Genomic DNA, 21,729 nt, shown 5'->3' with positions numbered 1-21,729 from the left:
TATTTTGAAATTAAAATAATTCGTCGGCCGGTGTGTCTATTACTGATTTATATATTTATTCATCACTTTACATGCGTGAAAATAGTTAATTTATTTAGTTATTGAAATTAATTAATTCATTGATTAATTTATGTATTATTTTATGCCATTAGCAATCTGCCCACTTTTTTTCACATGACCACGTCCACCTTCTGTTTACGGCTATCCTTCTGGGAGACATTACGTTGTGTTCTTGGGCAAGACACTCTACTCACACAGTACCTCACTCCACCCAGGTGTACAAATGGGTGACGGCGAACTTCACTCTGGGGGAAACCCTGAAAAGGACAAGGATCAAACCCAAGGGAGAGTAGAAATACTCCTGGTCACTTCATGCTACAGAAACCAGGATAAGTTCCGACCTGATGGACCACTTGGCTCGTATGCAGACTTTACCTTTCAGTTTACCTCATACGACTGATACTGTTCACCTCATTAACACCCAGCTTTTCAGAAGGCGATGTTTTCCTGTCCTCCTGTATTTTAGTGGGAATCACCTCGTGGTCAAGCGTCGGAGTTTATGAGAAATCGAGAAAATCCCGAAATTCTTGAATTTCTTTCGCTTACCGAGAAAGTTAAAGTGGCAATTGCCAAGAGGCAATCTGTAATTTTCCCAGAACTCCAAAAGGTTTACTAAGATCTCTCGGTTCCAGACCTCGTATTAGCTGATCGCATGCTATGAAAAAAGTCGAGGGATGTTCGTCGAAAATGTGAATTAAACTGGGCGTGGCTAAAGCTTGTTTGACCTCTAAAAGATACCACTTAAAACGGAAATCACAGCGGTTTTCTGAAACTATTTCTTCGAAGGAACCCCAAATGCCAAATAGATAAGTATATTTTTCTTTGAAAGCTTTTCACCCAAGATTAAACCTTAAATTCCTAGATTACATTTGAAAACGGAAAACCACATTAGTAGTGGCTGGATGTTATAGATTCATGCCAACAATCTACTCAAGAAGGAAAAAAACCGTGTCACATCGACAAAATTGCCCTGTAGGCAAGGCGAGACCCAGCAGGCAACGAGCCCAAATAACAAGGGCCTGGGAACGGGTTGCGCCAAGCAACTATGATCTACTTGGTTGCGTGCATATTCGGTGACGTAATAAAATTTCCCGCCAAATGGAAAGAACTTTCATCATTAAAAAATTCACATAAAAATTACACCAGTACAAGCAGATAGAAACTATTTACACGCTTCAATGAAAGGTGGAACGGTTTTCCTCACATGTTATTTTTAGAAAAACAATAGACACAGCAAGTTATTGATGTAACTAAAATTAAGGATAATTAGCGTAACCCCTGATCCAGTTTATATGGACGATATTGTGGGAGGCACAGTGGCCTCATGGTTAGTGCGCTCGTTTCCGGATCGAGCGGTCTGGGTCTGTGTTCTTGGGCAAGACACTTTACTCTGAAAGTGCCTCTCTCCAGCCACGTGTATAAATGGGTACCGGCGAAATTAATGCTGGGGTAACCCTGCGATGGACTAGCATCCCAATAGGAGGGGGGAGTAGAAATACTCCTAGTCGCTTCATGCTACTAAAACCGGGCTAAGCTCTGACCTGATGGGCCACTTGACTTGTATGCAGACGTTACCTACCTACCTGATCCACTATTAGGTAAACACGCAACGTGATTGGCTACACAAGGGTCTCGTAAAGATCGATACAGACTGAGACAGTGGGAGCTGGTCAGTCTTTAAAAATGGCTTAAGCTGTGCCCCTTTATGTAGTTTCTGCACTAAAAATTATTTTCTTGTGTGCATGATAGATCAGTCAGTAGGCAGGGGCTTTTTGTTGGATGATTCAGATACGCAAATTTCGGGGGTCTTCTGCCCCGGCCCTCCCCAGGTCAGTAGGTTATGCTTTTACGATTAAACAGCTCACTCTCGGTTTCTATTGACTTTGATACTGAGTTGTCAGTCGATACAAACCACAAACGCAAAATGAAGTAACACTAATTTTTACACAAATTAATTAATTTTATTTCTTATTCAAAAAAACATGTTTTCACGCTGAAAATACACCATATTACAACACAATCATATGTCACACCAGTCTTAGCTGAAACTTCAGCAATATATAAACAGACCTGTAGTATCGATATTACTATATATACAATCTTACATTTAAAACAACTCTCTATCTGGGTTTTTCGGTCAAAAAATCTAACTACAATGTTATATAAAAATAAGCCAATATACACCAGAGCTGCAATACACTAGAGCTAACATACGGTAGAGATACATCTATATATAACAATTAAAATCAAAAAATTTTTCCCATGCATAGTTTTTTCACTTACTAGACAAGCATGTTGAGAAATTTTGTTTATCAGTTAATTGACCAATCAAGCACAATCCTTATCAAAGATTACTTGTCATTATAATTATCCGCCTCACCTAGTGAAAACTGCAACAAAATCAACATTGCACAAATTTAGTATAAATGTCATGATGCCTTATATCCTTGAAAGAGAAAATATAGTTCTGGTGTCTGAAGCAAATATACTAGTTTAATTAAAATAATAGCACTGGGAACACTAAACACTTTGGAACAATGAACACTTGTCACAAATTCGATTTGAACTCACGAATATTTTCATCCATCTTCACAACTTACATAGACTGCAAATGTCATTTTTGCTTTAAGCTAAGTATGAGTATAAAGTTTCCCTTCTGAGTTTCAATGTACATATGAAAAGTTTCTTTCACAATAAGTTTTGTACACACATAGTAATATAAAACCTATTACTCTAACAAAAAAATAAAGACACTTGTCCTAAGTTAGAGAGGGCAATGTCTTACTCAAACATCTGCACACGATTGTTAATGGTGTCAGACACAACAATTCGGCCATTACTTAGAACTGCCACGGACCTTGGACATTTGAACTCTCCTAAATTGCTTCCCTCTGTTCCAAACTTGCCAACAAACTTTCCATTTAGTTCAAAAACTTGTATTCTATGATTACCTGAATCACAGACCATCAGGTGTCCTGACTTGTTCACTGACAAACAACTTGGGTTATTAAACTCCCCGTCCTCTCCACCCCGCTTTCCAAACTTGTACTGAAAGTTTCCATTCCTATCGTAAACTTCCACACATTGCTCTCCGTGGTATGACACTATGAGATATCTATCACACTGAACACAGTGGATAGGATAGGTAAAAGAGCCCTGCTCACCTATCTTCATTAGAAACTTGCCTTGAGAAGAAAAGATCTTAATAAGTTTGTTACCTGTATCAGCAACAATAACATTTCCATCGCTGTCTACAGATAAACCATAAGGATTAGAGAGCTGACTATCAAGGCTTCCTTTCCCACCAAACGAACTTACGTATTTACCCTCCCCACTGAAAATCTGGATCCTAGAATTATCACTGTCAACCACGAAAATATTTCCATTTTTATGAAATGCTATTCCCCTTGGACAATTAAATTCCCCGTTTTTGTTACCTTGCCGACCAAAGGATCTTAAGGAATTTCCATCACTGCTGAAGATTTGAACGCTGTGGCTCACACAATCAGTTACAGCTATCTCGTCCCGGGCATTCACTGCCACCCCCCAGGGAAAATTAAACATTCCGACAAACGAACCTTTTTTTCCAAAAGATAATACAGGTCTGACCTGAAATAGCTGTCCTTTAACGGTGAAAGGACTTCCGAGTACATGTCCTCCGTTTACTTTTACTGTCACTTTGTATCTGTCTTGTTCGTTTGGAGAATAGCTAACCTTGTAGCTTCCATCCTTATTGTCATTTATTCGTATTTCCGTCGCGCATTCTTGTCCTTGTTCATCCCTGATCTCTACCGTTACTCGGTCATGTTTGTTGTAACACAGTCTTGCTTGAGCGTTTCTTGTCGTCAGAACAAATTGTGCTTCACTTCCCACAGTTACTTCTTCGAGGCCTTTGCCTTCAGCGATGCACTGACTAGCTTTTGTTTCCTGCAGAATTTCCAAAGAACCAATTTCTTCGGTGTTGACAATGTTTAACAGCTTTTGATTTTCCACGAAAGTTAAACGTACTAGAACGTCTTCAGGGTCACCATCAGTTGGCTCGACTTGATCAACTCCTTCGAAGATTATCTCCAATGATATCTTGACTTGTACAACTTCAGCGTTACTTGCCGTTAAAAGTTTCTCAGCCTTTCCTAACGATGATTCTATGACTACTATTTGTTCCTCGACCTTGTTCTTACGCTTTGTCAGACTTTCAAGCGATTTGCTTGTTTGGTTTTCTACGGCTGTGAAAATATTTTGTTTCTTCGCTTCAATGACGGCAATCAAACTGTCAACAGTGTTTTGAACATCCCTCTTCACGTCTTCGCCTCGTTGTACGAGCTTAGCGTAGTCTTCATCAAGCTGACGAATGATGTTCTTCTTTGCTTTTAAATTGTTCCTCTGTGTTTCAACCATAGATTTCATCTGAGTCTTCTGTCTTTCTGCTTCTTCTTGGATTAAGTTCAGAGTATGACCTCCGTGTTCCAACAGGACACAAGTTTGGCAAACTGCCGTTTCACAGTTCTTACAAAAGAATTTCAGTTCTTCTTTCGTATGCTCTTGCTTACGGCAAAAAGCTGGTCGCTTTAACACATCCTCATAGTCCTTGTCTTGAAAGTCTTTGAGCGCCAGAACACGGTGATCTTTATTGCCTCGTATGATGTTGTGTCCAGTTATGCATTCTTGACAATAAAATATGCAACATTGGAAACAATAAAAAGTTTCAGAACTTTTTTTGTCACAATTTCCACATCTTACTGGGATTTTTCTGCACTCCTTGATTGCCAACACATCAATTAAGCCATTCAGATAAAAACTGGTTGGAAGATCTTTCAGATCGCCACTTTCGGGTATTCTGCTAACGGCTTGACACTTTGGGCATCTGATTGTGTTGCGGCCATGGCTCGTCCTATGCCATTGTTTCAAGCAGTGCAGACAGAAACTGTGTAAGCATGGCAGCTGTTTCGGATTGGCAAATATGTCGGAACACACCAAGCAAGACACTTCTTCACGGAGATTATGAAGCAACGTTTTGATATCCATGTTGTCTTTAGAAACAAGCGAGCGAAGCAAGGTCTTCGTGGTGGAATACAGCTCAAAACAATGAAGTCTTGTGACTTGCTTGTTTTAGCTTTTCTGAAAATCCTGACCGTTTATTATGATAATCTTTCATTGTACAAACCAATTAGGAACTTTGTTTTGGTAGATGTTCTTCGGTTTCTGATTCCAAGGAATGCAACCAAGCCACCCCCAGTTTCGCTGACAGATCTACAAGGCACTGGAAGCCATTATAGGACGATCTCGTCGAAGTGTCCATGCAGAACATAGATTCGCAAACACAATATGAATTTACTAATTTAAGTTGGATGGCATAATTTACATTTTCGAAGGGACTAAGATGGGACCTTCATTGGCCACAGTCACATTACGTCTTTCAGAGGAGGACAGAGGCACAAAGCCAGCAAAAAGAAACCTTAGTACAACCCCCCCCCCCCCAGGTCGAGACACAACATACAATGAGGGGAGACCCCCTCGGAATATATTAGGAGACGTCTTACTGACGGAAAAAACAAACAGGAAGCAAGCAAAAACTTTTATTTCACCTTAGAGTGAGAAATAATTTATTATTATGTTATAGATTACTGAAAAAAACAAAAATGTTACGGGTGCTGGTTACCCGAAATAACCTAAGAGTGAGAAATGTCAGGCAGCCAGAGAACACACACACACAGCAACCTACAGTTAGCCGGAATAGCAGACGTTTCCTTTCCATTTTCCACGAGCAAACGAGCTCGCCTGGGGTTACTTATAAATGGGGAGATGTGGGGAGGGGTGAGGAAAAAAATGGGGGAGAAAGAAGAAGGGGTGGAGAGGAAAGGAATCGTTTTTCATTTTTGCCCCACCCCTTCCCCCTTACTTTTTCGCATTCGCTCGCAGTTTCGTTTCCTTTGCGTGCTTTTGGAAACGATCGCGTGCAACACAGGCTACCAACAGTTAAAAATCAACGTTATGCCCGATGGAAGACTAAGGTACCATATGTGGAACATTGGACTAGCAAATACGTTAAGTCAGATGCAATGAAATCCAATCATTTTTGTTGTGTAGTTAGGCCCATGGTGTATTTTCTGTGAATACGTTGTTCTAACCAACCCAGACGTCGAGTTTTTATTTAACAGACTGGAGAGAGCTGTAGAATTTTTTTCCCTCCTATTAATCGTGACCTATACGTACGCATCATTAATACACTATGAAAGTATTTTTAAGATTAAAATAATCTGTCGGCCGGTGTGTCTATTACTGATTTATATATTTATTCATTACTTTATTTGCGTGTAAATAGTTAATTAATTGAAGCATTGAAATTAATTAATTGATTAATTTATGTATTATTTTATGCCATCTGCAACCTGCCTACTCTCGTCCAAACTGACCACATCCACCCTCTGTTTATATATTTTTACGGAGACCTTCACACGACAGTACTTGTTGGGGACATTGTGTTGTGTTCTTAAGCAAGACACTATACTACTACAGTGCCTCTCTCCACCCAGGTGTACAAATGGGTGGCGGCGAACTTAATGCTAGGCGTAACCCTGCAATGGACTAGAATCCCATCCAAGGGAGAGTAGAAATACTTCTGGTCGCTTCATGCTACGGAAACCGGGATAAGCTCCGGCCTGATGGACCACTTGGCTCGTATGCAGACTTCACCTTTCAGTTTACCTCATACGACTGATACTGTTCACCTCATCAACTCCCAGCTTTTCAGAAGGCGATGTTTTCCTGTTCTCCTGTATTTATAACTATTTGCAAATCACCTTGTGGTCACGCGTCGGAGTTTATGAGAAATCGAGAAAATTCCGAAATTCTTGAATTTCTTTCGCTATTGCCAAGAGGCAATCTGTAATTTTCCTAGAACTCCAAAATGTTTACTAAGATTTCTCGGTTTCAGACCTCGTATTAGCTGACCGCAAGTTATGATAAAGTCGAGGGATGTTCGTCAAAAATTTGAATTAAACTGGGCGTGGCTCAAGCATTATTTGACCTTTAAAAGATACCACTTAAAACGGAAATCACAGCGGTTTTCTGAAATTGTTTCTTCGACGGAACCCCCAAATGCCAAATGGATGAGCTTTTTAGCCAAGATTAAACCTTAAATTCCTAGATTACATGTCAAAACGGAAAACCACATTAGTAGTGGCTAGATGTTATAAATTCATGCGAACAATCTACTTTAGAAGGAAAAAAAACCGTCTCACATCGAAAAAGTTGCCCTGTTAGCAAGGCGAGACCCAGCAGGCAACGAGCTCAAATAACAAGGGCCTGGGAGCGGCTCGCATGAAGAGACTATGATCTACTTGGTTGCGCGCATATTCGGTGACGTAATAAAATTTCGCGCCAAATGGAGAGAACTTTCATTATTGAAAAATTCACATAAAAATTACACCAGTACAAGCAGATAGAAACTATTTACATGTTCAATGAAAGGTAGATCGGTTTTCCTCACATGTTATTTTTAGAAAAATAATAGAGGCAGCAAATTATTGATGTAAGTAAAAATCAGGATAATTAGCATAACTTCTGATCGAGTTTACATCTGCTATATTCCGGGAGATGCAGTGGCCTCATGGTTAGTGCGCTCTTCCTCAGATCGAGCGGTCCTGGTTCGAGCCCTGGTCGGGGACATTGTGTTGTTCTTGGACAAGACACTTACTTTCACAGTGCCTCTCTCCACACAGGTGTTTAAATGGGTACTGGTGAAATTAATGCTGGGGGTAACCCTGTGATGGACTAGCATCCCATCCAGGGGAGAGTAGAAATACTCCTAGTAGCTTCATGCTACGAAACCGGGCTAAGCTCTGACCTGATTGGCCACTTGGCTCGTATGCAGACGTTACCTACCTACCTGATCCACTATTACGTAGACACGCAACGTGATTGGCTACACAAGGGCCTCGTAAAGATCGATAGTGGGAGCTGGTCAATCTTTAAAAATGGCTCAAGTTTCGCGCCTTTATGTAGTTTCTGCGATAAAAATTATTTTTTTGAGTGCATGATAGATCAGTCAGTAGGCAGGGGCTTTTTATTGCATGAATTCAGATGCGCAAATTTCAGGAGTCTTCTGCCCCGACCCTCCCCAGGTCAGTAGGGTATGCTTTTACAATTAAACAGCTCACTCTCGGTTTCTATTGACTTTCATACTGACTTGTCAGTCGATAGAAACCAAAAACGCATAATGAAGTAACACTAATTTTTACACAAATTAATTGATTTTATTTCTTATTCAAGATAACATGTTTTCATGCTTAAAATACACCATATTACAATACAATCCTGTGTCACACCAGTCTTAGCTGAAACTTCAGCAATGTATAAACAGACCTGTAGTATCGATATTACTATATATACAATCTTACGTTTACAACAACTCCCAGTCTGGGTTTTTCAGTCAAAAAATCTAACTACAATATTATATAAAAATAAGGCAATATAAATTACACCAGAGCTACAATACACTAGAGCTAAAATACACTAGAGATACATTTAAATATAAAAATTAAAATCAAAAATGTTTCCCATGCATAGTTTTTCCACTTACTAGACAAGCATATTGAGAAAGTTTGTAAATTAGTTAATCGGCTAATCAAGCACAATCCTTATCAAAGATTGCTTGTCATAATAATTATCACCTAGTGAAAACTCCAACAAAATCAACATTGCACAAATTTAGTACAAATGTCATGATGCCTTATATCCTTGAAAGAGAAAATGTAGTTCTGGTGTCTGAAACAAATATACTAGTTTAATTAAAATCATATAACAAGGAACACTGAACATTTTGGAATAATGAACACTTGTCACAAATTCAATTTGAACTCGCAAATGTTTTCATCCATCTTCACAACTTACAAATGGAGTGCAAATATCATTTTTACCTCAAACTAAGTATAAAATTTTCCTCCTAACTTTCAATGTAAAGTTTAACAACAGTAATATTTCGTGTTCTTAAACCTAATGCTCCAACAGAACAAATAATGACACTTATTTCATAAGTTAGAGAGGGCGACGTCTCACTCAAAAATCTGTATACGATGGTTATTCATGTCAGTCACAACAATTCGGCCATTATTTAGAACTGTCACAGACTTTGGATTCTGGAACTCTCCTAAATTACTGCCCGTTGTTCCAAACTTGCCAACAAACTTTCCATTTAGTTCAAAAACTTGTATTCTATGATTACCTGAATCACAAACCATCAGGTGTCCTGACTTGTTCACTGACAAACAACCTGGATAATTAAACTCCCCGTCCCCTCCACCACGCTTTCCAAACTTGTACTGAAAGTTCCCATTCCTGTCGTAAACTTTCAGACAATGTTCACTGGAGTCTGACACAATGAGATATCTATCACACTGAACACAGTGGATAGGAAAAGTAAAAGAACCCTGTTCACCTATCTTCATTAGAAACTTGCCATCTGGAGAAAAGATCTTAATCAGTTTGTTACCTGCATCAGCAACGATGATATTACCATCACTGTCTACAGATAAACCACAAGGATTAGAGAGCTGTCTATCAAGGCTTCCCTTCCCGCCAAACGAACTTACGTACTTACCCTCCTCACTGAAAATCTGGATCCTAGCATTGCCGCTGTCAACCACGGAAATATTTCCATTTTTATGACATGCTATTCCCGCTGGAAAATTAATTTCCCCGTTTTTGTTACCTTGCCGACCAAAGGATCTTAAGTAATTTCCATCACTACTGAATATTTGAACTCTCTGGTTCGCATAATCAGTTACAGCTATCTCGTCCCGGGCATTCACTGCCACCCCCCAGGGAAGATTGAACATTCCAACCGACGAACCTTTTTTTCCAAAAGATAAAACAGGTCTGACCTGAAATAGCTGTCCTTTAACAGTGAACGGACTGCCGAGAACATGTCCTCCGTTTACTTTTACTGTCACTTTGTATCTGCCTTGTTCTTTTGGAGAATAGCTAACCTTGTAGCTTCCATCCTTATTGTCATTTATTCGTACTTCCGTCGCGCATTCTCGTCCTTGTTCATCCCTGATTTCTACCGTTACACGGTCATGTTTGTTGTAACACTGTCTTGCTTGAGCGTTTCTTGTCGTCAGAACAAATTGTGCTTCACTTCCAAGAGTTCCTTCTTCGAGGCCTTTGCCTTCAGCGATGCACTGACTAGCTTTTGTTTCCTGCAGAATTTCCAAAGAACCAATTTCTTCGGTGTTGCGGACAATGTTTACCAGCTTTTGATTTTCCACGAAAGTTAAACGCACTAGAAGACCTTCAGGGTCACCATCAGTTGGCTCGGTTTGATCAACGTCTTCGATGATGATCTCCAATGATTTCTTGACTTGTACAACTTCAGCGTTACTTGCCGTTAAAAGTTTTTCAGCCTTTTCTAGCGATGATTCTATGACTACTATTTGTTCCTCGATCTTGTTCTTACGCTTTGTCAGCCTTTCAAGCGATTTGCTTGTTTGCTTTTCTACGGCTGAGAAAATATTTTGTTTCTTCGCTTCAATGACGGCAATCAAATTGTCAACAGTGTTTTGAACATCTCTCTTCACGTCTTCGCCTCGTTGTGCGAGCTTAGCGTAGTCTTCATCAAGCTGACGAATCATGTCCGTCTTTGCTTCTAAATTGTTCCTCTGTGTTTCAATTATAGATTTCATGTGAATCTTCTGTCTTTCTGCTTCTTCTTGGATTAAGTTCAGAGTATGACCTCCGTGTTCCAGCAGGACACAAGTTTGGCAAACTGCCGTTTCACAGTTCTTGCAAAAGAATTTTAGTTCTTCTTTCGTATGCCCTTGCTTGTGGCAAAAAGCTGGTCGCTTTAACACATCCTCATAGTCCTTGTCTTGAAAGTCTTTGAGCGCCAGAACACGGTGATCTTTATTGCTTCGCATGATATTGTGTCCAGTTACGCACTCTTGACAATAAAATATGCAACACTGGAAACAGTAAGAAGTCTCGGAACTTTTTTTGTCACAATTTCCACATCTTACTGGGCTCTTTTTGCATTCCTTGATTGCCAACACATCAATTAAGCCATTCAGATAAAAACTGGTTGGAAGATCTTTCAGATCGCCACTTTCAGGTACTCTGCTAACGGCTTGACATTTCGGGCATCTGATGGTGTCGCAGCCATGGCTCGTCCTATGCCATTGTTTCAAGCAGTGCAGACAGAAACTGTGTAAGCATGGTAGCTGTTTCGGATCGGTAAATATGTCGGAACACACCGAGCAAGACACTTCTTCACGGAGATTATGTAGCAACGTTTTGATATCCATGTTGTCTTTAGAAATAAGCGAGCGAAGGAAGGTCTTCGTGGTGGAATACAACTCCAAACAATGAAGTCTTGTGACTTTCTTTTTTTAGCTTTTCTAAGAATCCTGACTGTTTATTATGATATCCTTTTTCATTGTAAGAACCAATCAGGAACTTTGTTTTTGATAGATGTTCTTCGGTTTCAGATTCCAAGGAATGCAACCAAGCTACACCCAGTTTCGCTGACAGGTCTACAAAAGCCACTGAAAGCCATCCTAGGACGACGATCTCGTCAAAGAGTCCATGCAGAACGTAGATTCATAAACACAATATAAATTTACTAATTAAAGTTGGATGTTATAATTTACATATTCGAAGTAACGAAGATAGGATTCTAGTCTGCTAAACAGTCTTGTCTTGAAGTGGGCTGGGGTTCTGGAGGACAATAGCACATAGCTTGCAAAAGTGAAACTAAGTACCACCCCCCAGGTCAAGACACAACATGCAATGATGAAAGGTGACCCACTCGGGGTATATTACAAGGCTCGTTAACTACTGGTGCGAAAGGCAGAAAGTAAACACAGACAGACAGCAACTTACAGGTAAAATCGACGTTATGCCCGATGGAAGGCGGAGGTGCCAGGAGCCCATCACCATCAAGTGATGGACTCCTGGAGGTGCCAGATTTGGAACATTTGACTGGCCCTGGGGTAAGGTAAGCAAAGTCTGTACTGACGAGTCAATTAGCCCATCAGGCCGGTGTTTATCCCGGTTTCTGTAGCATGAAGTCACTAGGAGTATTTCTAACTCCCCCCTCGATGGGATTGTAGTCCATCGCAGGGTTACCCCCAGAATCAAAATCGTCGGTACTCACTTGTACGCCTGTCTTGCTCAATGTCCCCGGCCAGACTCGAACTCGGGAGCACTTGATGTTAAGTGGACCATGAGGCACCAGGTCTCCCACTTGCTCTAAGACGTCTCAAAATAAGTGAAATCGATAATTTTACAATAACTGTCTAATTTTTCGCGCGCTGATTGGCTCAGTTGTTTCATCAATAGGAGTCCAGACAGATAAAATGTTAATTTATGCAAGCTTTCAAGTTCAACTTTCAGCCGTCAAACTGTCAACTTGTTAACCAATGAAATTGTACGGCAAGTTTACGGCATCTTTTCCCCTGATTTATTCCCGGCATTTGACCATTTTGGGGCCCTGTTATTGTAACAAACAAATTGACGGCGCGGTTAAACTTCAATAAATCTTTTCACCCTTTCACTCCTTTCGAAGTGACTTTGGCTTTAGGTGATCAATTAAAAGGCCCTGAATTCTCTAAAATTATTTAATCGCCGGTAACAAGACCTACACTTCATTCTAAGGTAAAGATGAGTCAAACATCTTCCATACATAGCCTCGGCCGCGGTGTGGAATTCTCCATTCGCCCTCTTGAGGAGATTTTTACAATATGTAACGTCCTTCACTGAACCATACAACCTTCAGCGACTTGAATTTCCTCTATCAGATGATGGATAAGTTTTCCTCGGCGTTTGCAGAATATTACCGCCGGACATTGCCGCAGAACATCATATCGTTCTTGGTTTACTTTGGTGACAACACATCCCGCATTCCCGTGGGCTAAGTATAGACAAAATTCCTACTAGGCCGTCCATCCCTTCAATAATTTAATTGTCATCTCCCAGATTCTGGAGGACACGTGACCAGACCCAACCAGGGTCTCTCCTCGCTCGCTCCAGGGGGCGGTAGGATGAGAGACCCTGGGAACGAGGTTGCAAAAGCCACTGTACTGAATGCCATTGCACGACCTGACCTCGTCAAAGTGTCCATGCAGAACGTGGATTCACAAACACAATATGAATTTACTAATTTAGGGTCATTCCCCAGTATTGCATTGCGCATCGCTACTGCGCATAATTTATGGCGTCTTTAGCGCGCGTTCGTGCACGCACACATTGAAAACATGGCGGATTTGCCTTGATATTGAGTTCTGTCAGTTGAAAAATGGCTATAGCTCACTAACGAGCTCGGGCACCACAAATTTTTTCCAGTCATTTTAATCAACTAATCATTAGCTTTGCGTGAGAAAGACTGATCTGATTTCTATGTTTGAAAATTGAATAAATACACTGTAGTCTTTTCTATTTTGCAGTTTGATAGCCGTGGCAAGCAATTTGGTTCCAATATTGTAACAAAGATTCAGCTGTCTGTCAAAATCATTTAAAGAGTTTATTTGTGTCCGACCAGGAGCCATAATCCCTGATTATGGCTCCTGGTCCGACACAATAATTGACTGTAGTTTGAGGCGTGTTTTCATCAGTCTGGGCTCACAAAGAGTTTTTAATAACTTGGAATGCGTTCTTGTAATAAGCATTAAATAACGCTAAAATGGGACATTTTCAATGCCTCACTGCTCCTTAACGAGCATGGGCACCCCCCCTTTTTTTATAATTTAAGTTCTCATATGATAAATATTCGTTGGACAAAGTTTGAACAAAAATCTATGTGCAGTTTTATTTCAGGGGAATTACCTTAAGTTGGATGGCATAATTTACATTTTCGAAGTGACTAAGATAGGACCTTCAGTGGCCACAGTCACATTATGTCTTGCAGAGGAGGACAGAGGCACATAGCCAGCAAAAGGGTACCTAAGTAGCACCCCCCAGGTCGAGAGACAACATGCAATGAAAGGAGACCTCCTCGGGGCATATTAGGGGGCATCTTACTGACGCAAAAGACAAACAGGAAGCAAGCAAAAACTTTTATTTCATTCCAGAGTTAGAAATAATTTATAACTATGCTAGAGATTATTTAAAAAAAGAAAACAAAAATGTTACGGGTGCTGGTTACCCTAAATAACCTAAGAGTTAAAAATGCCAGGCAGCCAGAGAACACACACACAGAGCAACCTACAGTTAGCCGGAATAGCAGACGTTATCTTTCCATTTTCCACGAGCAAACGAGCTCACCTCGGGTGAGCTATAAATGAGGAGATGTGGGGAGGGGTGAGAAAAAAATGGGGGAGAAAGAAGAGGGGATGGAGAGGAAAGGAATCGTTTTTAATTTTTTTTCCTCACCCCCTTCCCCTTATTTTTTCGCATTCGCTCGCAGTTTTTGTTGTGCTATTAGGCCCATCTTGAATTTCCGTGAATACTTTGTTGTAACCAACCCAGACGCCGAGTTTTTATTAAACAGACTGGACAGAGCTGTAGAATTGTTTTTCCTCCGTATTAATTGTAACTTATGCGTACACATCATTAATACACTATGAAAGTATTTTAGAAATTAAAATAATCCGTCGGGCGGTGTGTCTATTACTGATTTATGTATTTATTCACCACTTTACTTGTGGGTAAATAGTTAATTTATTTAGTTATTAAAATGAATGAGTTAATTGATTAATTTATGTATTATTTTATGCCATCAGCAATCTGCCCACTATTTTTTCACATGACCACATCCACCTTCTGTTTATATATTTTACGGAGACCTTCATACGACTGTCCTTCTCGGAGACATTACGTTGTGTTCTTGGGCGAGACACTTTACTCACATACTGCCTCTCTCCACCCAGGTGTACAAATGTGTGGTGGCGAACTTCTTGCTGGGGATGACCCTGCGATGGACAAGGATTCCATCGAAGGGAGAGTAGAAATACTCCTGGTCGCTTCATGCTACAGAAACCAGGATAAGTTCCGACCTGATGGACCACTTGGCTCGTATGCAGACTTTACCTTTCAGTTTACCTGATACGACTGATACTGTTCGCCTCATCAACTTGCAGCTTTTCAGAAGGCGATGTTTTCCTGTCCTCCTGTATTTAAGTGCAATTCACCTCGTGGTCAAGAGTCGGAGTTTATGAGAAATCGAGAAAATCCCGAAATTCTTGAATTTCTTTCGCTTGCCGAGAAAATTAAAGTGGCTATTGCCAAGAGGCAATCTGTAATGTTCCTAGAAATCCAAATACTAAGATCTCTCGGTTCCAGACCTCGTATTAGCTGATCGCATGCTATGAAAAAGCCGAGGAATGTTCCTGGAAAATTTGAATTAAACTGGGCGTGGCTCAAGCTTATTTGACCTCTAAAAGATACCACTTAAAACGGAAATCACAGCGGTTTTCTGAAATTATTTCTTCGACGGAACCCCCAAATGCCAAATAGATAAGTATAATTTCCTTTGAAAGCTTTTTAGCCATAGATCACATGTCAAAACGGAAAACCACATTAGTAGTGGCTGGACGTTATAGATTCACATAAAAATTACACTAATACGAGCAGATAGAAACCATTAACATGCTTCAATGAAAGGTAGAACAGTTTTCCTCACATGTTATTTTTAGAAAAACAATAGACACAGCAAGTTATTGATGTAAGTAATAATAAGGATAATTAGCGTAACTTCTGATTCACTTTATATCGACTATATTGTGGGAGGCGCGGTAGCCTCATGGTTAGTGCGCTCGTTTCCGGATCGGGAGGTCTGGATCTGGGTTCTTGGGCAGACACTTTACTCTGAGAGTGCCTGTCTCCAACCAGGTGTATAAATGGGTACCGGCGAAATTAATGCTGGGGTAGCCCTGCGATGGACTAGCATCCCAACCGAGGGGGGGGGGGGGGGGAGTAGAAATACTCCTAGTCGCTTCATGCTACTAAAACCGGGCTAAGCTCCGGCCTGATGGGCCATTTGGCTTGTATGCAGACGCTACCTACCTACCCGTTCAACTACTAGGTAAACACGCAACGTGATTCGCTACGCAAGGGCCTTATAAATGTAAATATATAGATGGCACTGGGAACTGCTCAATCTTTTAAAATGGCTTAAGCTTCGCGTCTTTATGTAGTTTCTGCAATAAAAGTTATTTTTTTTGTGTGCGTGATAGATCGGTCAGTAGGCAGGGGCTCTTTGTTGGATGATTCAGATACGCAAATTTCGGGAGTCTTCTGCTCCGGCCCACCCCGGGTCAGTAGGTTATGCTTTTACAATTAAACAGCTCACTCTCGGTTTCTATTGACTTTGATACTGAGTTGTCAGTCGATACAAACCACAAACTCAAAGTAGAGTAACACTAATTTTTACACAAATTAATTAGTTTTATTTCTTATTGAAGATAACATGTTTTCATGCTTAAAATACACCATATTACAATACAGTCCTATGTCACACCAGTCTTAGCTGAAACTTCAGCAATATATAAACAGACCTGTAGTATCGATATTACTACATATACAATCTTACGTTTACAACAACTCCCAATCTGTGCCTTTCAGTCAAAAAATCTAACTACAATATTATATAAAGGGACTATAAAAATAAGCCAATGAAAATTACACCAGAGCTACAATACGCTAGAGCTAACGTACACCAGAGATACATTTATATATACAATAAAAATCAAAAATTTTTCTCATGCATAGATTTTCCACTCACTATGGCAAATTTAATATTCGATTTAATGGACCTAAATTACGGAATGAACTCGATGAAAGATTCAAGTGTTGTACTTCTAATCAATTTAAAAAAGAACTAACTTCGCATTTCATTAGTCTCTATTAATCTTTACTGATATTTTGATAGTTTATATCTACTTATTTTTTTTTGTTTTGTATATTTAATCTTGTACCAAGTTTGTGATACTTATGTGTACCAATGTATTTGTTGTGCCTCTTTCCTGACTGTTACATTTTTAATTATTATAATTACGGTCACCTAACTAGTTCAGCTTTTTAGTTATTTTGGGTGTCCCACTACTGTATTTACTGTACTGTTTATTTATATATTTATAATTATAATCTTGTAAATTCTTTTAGTTGTTTACAGTAGTAGAAATAAACTGTTGTTGTTGTTGTTGTTGTTTTGTAAATCAGGTAATTGACTAATCAAGCACAATCCTCGTCAAAGATTGCTTGTCATTATAATTATCACCTACTGAAAACTGCAACAAAATCAACATTGCACAAATTTAGTCTAAATGTCATGATGCCTTATATCCTTGAAAGAGAAAATATAGTTCTGGTGTCTGAAGCAAATATACTAGTTTAATAAAAATAATAGCACTGGGAACACTAAACACTTTAGAACAATGAACACTTGTCACAAATTCGATTTGAACTCGCGAATATTTTCATCCATCTTCACAACTTACATAGAGTGCAAATGTCATTTTTGCTTTAAGCTAAGTCTGAGTATAAAGTTTCCCTTCTAAGTTTCAATGTACATATGAAAAGTTTCTTTCACAATACGTTTGTACACACATAGTAATACAAAACCTATTACTCTAACAAAAAAATAAAGACACTTGTCCTAAGTTAGAGAGGGCAATGTCTTACTCAAACATCTGTACACGATTGTTAATGGTGTCAGACACAACAATTCGGCCATTACTTAGAACTGCCACGGACCCTGGACATTTGAACTCTCCTAAATTGCTACCCTCTGTTCCAAACTTGCCAACAAACTTTCCATTTAGTTCAAAAACTTGTATTCTATGATTACCTGAATCACAGACCATCAGGTGTCCTGACTTGTTCACTGACAAACAACTTGGGTTATTAAACTCCCCGTCCTCTCCACCCCGCTTTCCAAACTTGTACTGAAAGTTTCCATTCCTATCGTAAACTTCCACACATTGCTCTCCGTGGTATGACACTATGAGATATCTATCACACTGAACACAGTGGATAGGATAAGTAAAAGAGCCCTGCTCACCTATCTTCATTAGAAACTTGCCTTGAGAAGAAAAGATCTTAATAAGTTTGTTACCTGTATCAGCAACAATAACATTTCCATCGCTGTCTACAGATAAACCATAAGGATTAGAGAGCTGACTATCAAGGCTTCCTTTCCCACCAAACGAACTTACGTATTTACCCTCCCCACTGAAAATCTGGATCCTAGAATTATCACTGTCAACCACGAAAATATTTCCATTTTTATGACATGCTATTCTCCTTGGACAATTAAATTCCCCGTTTTTGTTACCTTGCCGACTAAAGGATCTTAAGGAATTTCCATCACTGCTGAAGATTTGAACGCTGTGGCTCACACAATCAGTTACAGCTATCTCGTCCCGGGCATTCACTGCCACCCCCCAGGGAAAATTAAACATTCCGACAAACGAACCTTTTTTTCCAAAAGATAATACAGGTCTGACCTGAAATAGCTGTCCTTTAACGGTGAAAGGACTTCCGAGTACATGTCCTCCGTTTACTTTTACTGTCACTTTGTATCTGCCTTGTTCGTTTGGAGAATAGCTAACCTTGTAGCTTCCATCCTTATTGTCATTTATTCGTACTTCCGTCAAGCATTCTTGTCCTTGTTCATCCCTGATCTCTACCGTTACACGGTCATGTTTGTTGTAACACAGTCTTGCTTGAGCGTTTCTTGTCGTCAGAACAAATTGTGCTTCACTTCCCACAGTTCCTTCTTCGAGGCCTTTGCCTTCAGCGATGCACTGACTAGCTTTTGTTTCCTGCAGAATTTCCAAAGAACCAATTTCTTCGGTGTTGACAATGTTTAACAGCTTTTGATTTTCCACGAAAGTTAAACGTACTAGAACGTCTTCAGGGTCACCATCAGTTGGCTCGACTTGATCAACTCCTTCGAAGATTATCTCCAATGATATCTTGACTTGTACAACTTCAGCGTTACTTGCCGTTAAAAGTTTCTCAGCCTTTTCTAACGATGATTCTATGACTACTATTTGTTCCTCGATCTTGTTCTTATGCTTTGTCAGACTTTCAAGCGATTTGCTTGTTTGCTTTTCCACGGCTGTGAAAATATTTTGTTTCTTCGCTTCAATGACGGCAATCAAACTGTCAACAGTGTTTTGAACATCCCTCTTCACGTCTTCGCCTCGTTGTACGAGCTTAGCGTAGTCTTCATCAAGCTGACGAATGATGTTCTTCTTTGCTTTTAAATTGTTCCTCTGTGTTTCAACCATAGATTTCATCTGAGTCTTCTGTCTTTCTGCTTCTTCTTGGATTAAGTTCAGAGTATGACCTCCGTGTTCCAACAGGACACAAGTTTGGCAAACTGCCGTTTCACAGTTCTTACAAAAGAATTTCAGTTCTTCTTTCGTATGCTCTTGCTTACGGCAAAAAGCTGGTCGCTTTAACACATCCTCATAGTCCTTGTCTTGAAAGTCTTTGAGCGCCAGAACACGGTGATCTTTATTGCCTCGTATGATGTTGTGTCCAGTTATGCATTCTTGACAATAAAATATGCAACATTGGAAACAATAAAAAGTTTCAGAACTTTTTTTGTCACAATTTCCACATCTTACTGGGATTTTTCTGCACTCCTTGATTGCCAACACATCAATTAAGCCATTCAGATAAAAACTGGTTGGAAGATCTTTCAGATCGCCACTTTCAGGTATTCTGCTAACGGCTTGACACTTTGGGCATCTGATTGTGTTGCGGCCATGGCTCGTCCTATGCCATTGTTTCAAGCAGTGCAGACAGAAACTGTGTAAGCATGGCAGCTGTTTCGGATTGGCAAATATGTCGGAACACACCAAGCAAGACACTTCTTCACGGAGATTATGAAGCAACGTTTTGATATCCATGTTGTCTTAAGAAACAAGCGAGCGAAGCAAGGTCTTCGTGGTGGAATACAGCTCAAAACAATGAAGTCTTGTGACTTGCTTTTTTTAGCTTTTCTGAAAATCCTGACCGTTTATTATGATACTCTTTCATTGTACAAACCAATTAGGAACTTTGTTTTGGTAGATGTTCTTCGGTTTCTGATTCCAAGGAATGCAACCAAGCCACACCTAGTTTCGCTGACAGATCTACAAGGCACTGGAAGCCATTATAGGACGATCTCGTCGAAGTGTCCATGCAGAACCTAGATTCACAAACACAATATGAATTTACTAATTTAAGTTGGATGGCATAATTTACATTTTCGAAGGGACTAAGATGGGACCTTCATTGGCCGCAGTCACATTACGTCTTTCAGAGGAGGACAGAGGCACAAAGCCAGCAAAAAGAAACCTAAGTACAACCCCCCCCCCCCAGGTCGAGACACAACATACAATGAGGGGAGACCCCCTCGGAATATATTAGGAGACGTCTTACTGACGGAAAAGACAAACAGGAAGCAAGCAAAAACTTTTATTTCACCTCAGAGTGAGAAATAATTTATTATTATGTTATAGATTACTGAAAAAAACAAAAATGTTACGGATGCTGGTTACCCGAAATAACCTAAGAGTGAGAAATGTCAGGCAGCCAGAGAACACACACACACAGCAACCTACAGTTAGCCGGAATAGCAGACGTTTCCTTTCCATTTTCCACGAGCAAACGAGCTCGCCTGGGGTTAGTCATAAATGGAGAGATGTGGGGAGGGGTGAGGAAAAAAATGGGGGAGAAAGAAGAAGGGGTGGAGAAGAAAGGAATCGTTTTTCATTTTTTGCCCCACCCCTTCCCCCTTATTTTTTCGCATTCGCTCGCAGTTTGGTTTCCTTTGCGTGCTTTTGGAAACGATCGCCTGCAACACAGGCTACCTACAGTTAAAAATCAACGTTATGCCCGATGGAAGGCTAAGGTACCATATGTGGAACATTGGACTAGCAAATACGTTAAGTCAGATACAATGAAATCCAACCATTTTTGTTGTGTAATTAGGCCCATGGTGTATTTTCTGTGAATACTTTGTTCTAACCAACCCAGACGTCGAGTTTTTATTTAACAGACTGGAGAGAGCTGTAGAATTTTTTTCCCTCCTATTAATCGTGACTTATACGTACGTATCATTAATACACTATGAAAGTATTTTTAAGATTAAAATAATCTGTCGGCCGGTGTGTCTATTACTGATTTATATATTTATTCATTACTTTATTTGCGTGTAAATAGTTAATTAATTGAAGCATTGAAATTAATTAATAGATTAATTTATGTATTATTTTATGCCATTGGCAACCTGCCCACTCTCGTCCAAACTGACCACATCCACCCTCTGTTTATATATTTTTACGGAGACCTTCACACGACAGTACTTGTTGGGGACATTGTGATGTGTTCTTAAGCAAGACACTATACTACTACAGTGCCTCTCTCCACCCAGGTGTACAAATGGGTGGCGGCGAACTTAATGCTAGGGGTAACCCTGCAATGGACTAGAATCCCATCCAAGGGAGAGTAGAAATACTTCTGGTCGCTTCATTCTACGGAAACCGGAATAAGCTCCGGCCTGATGGACCACTTGGCTCGTATGCAGACTTTACCTTTCAGTTTACCTCATACGACTGATACTGTTCACCTCATCAACTCCCAGCTTTTCAGAAGGCGATGTTTTCCTGTTCTCCTGTATTTATAACTATTTGCAAATCACCTTGTGGTCACGCGTCGGAGTTTAAGAGAAATCGAGAAAAT

The 21,729-nt window shown here is 40.0% G+C and overlaps 3 protein-coding genes across 3 annotated transcripts; all 3 read right to left on the bottom strand.

Annotated features, from left to right (window-relative positions):
• Positions 1 to 2,722: 2,722 nt before the first annotated feature.
• Positions 2,723 to 5,282, bottom strand: LOC145470339 (E3 ubiquitin-protein ligase TRIM45-like). Its single transcript, XM_081454179.1, has one exon. It carries the CDS (start codon positions 5,083 to 5,085, stop codon positions 2,842 to 2,844), a length of 2,244 nt encoding a protein of 747 aa, XP_081310305.1. The 5' UTR covers positions 5,086 to 5,282; the 3' UTR covers positions 2,723 to 2,841.
• Positions 5,283 to 7,703: 2,421 nt separating this feature from the next.
• LOC145470184 (E3 ubiquitin-protein ligase TRIM45-like) lies at positions 7,704 to 11,406 on the bottom strand. The gene has a single exon (XM_081454016.1). The coding sequence runs from the start codon at positions 11,358 to 11,360 to the stop codon at positions 9,114 to 9,116; it is 2,247 nt and encodes a 748-aa protein (XP_081310142.1). The 5' UTR covers positions 11,361 to 11,406; the 3' UTR covers positions 7,704 to 9,113.
• Positions 11,407 to 17,669: 6,263 nt separating this feature from the next.
• Positions 17,670 to 19,913, bottom strand: LOC145470243 (E3 ubiquitin-protein ligase TRIM45-like). The gene has a single exon (XM_081454078.1). It carries the CDS (start codon positions 19,911 to 19,913, stop codon positions 17,670 to 17,672), a length of 2,244 nt encoding a protein of 747 aa, XP_081310204.1.
• Between the last annotated feature and the right edge of the window lie 1,816 nt (positions 19,914 to 21,729).

The sequence above is a fragment of the Orbicella franksi genome, chromosome 15, assembly GCF_964199315.1.
Source record: "Orbicella franksi chromosome 15, jaOrbFran1.1, whole genome shotgun sequence".
Classification (NCBI taxonomy): domain Eukaryota; kingdom Metazoa; phylum Cnidaria; class Anthozoa; order Scleractinia; family Merulinidae; genus Orbicella; species Orbicella franksi.
The sequence above is the reverse complement of the archived record's forward strand: the minus strand, read 5'-3'. Positions and strand labels throughout refer to the sequence as shown.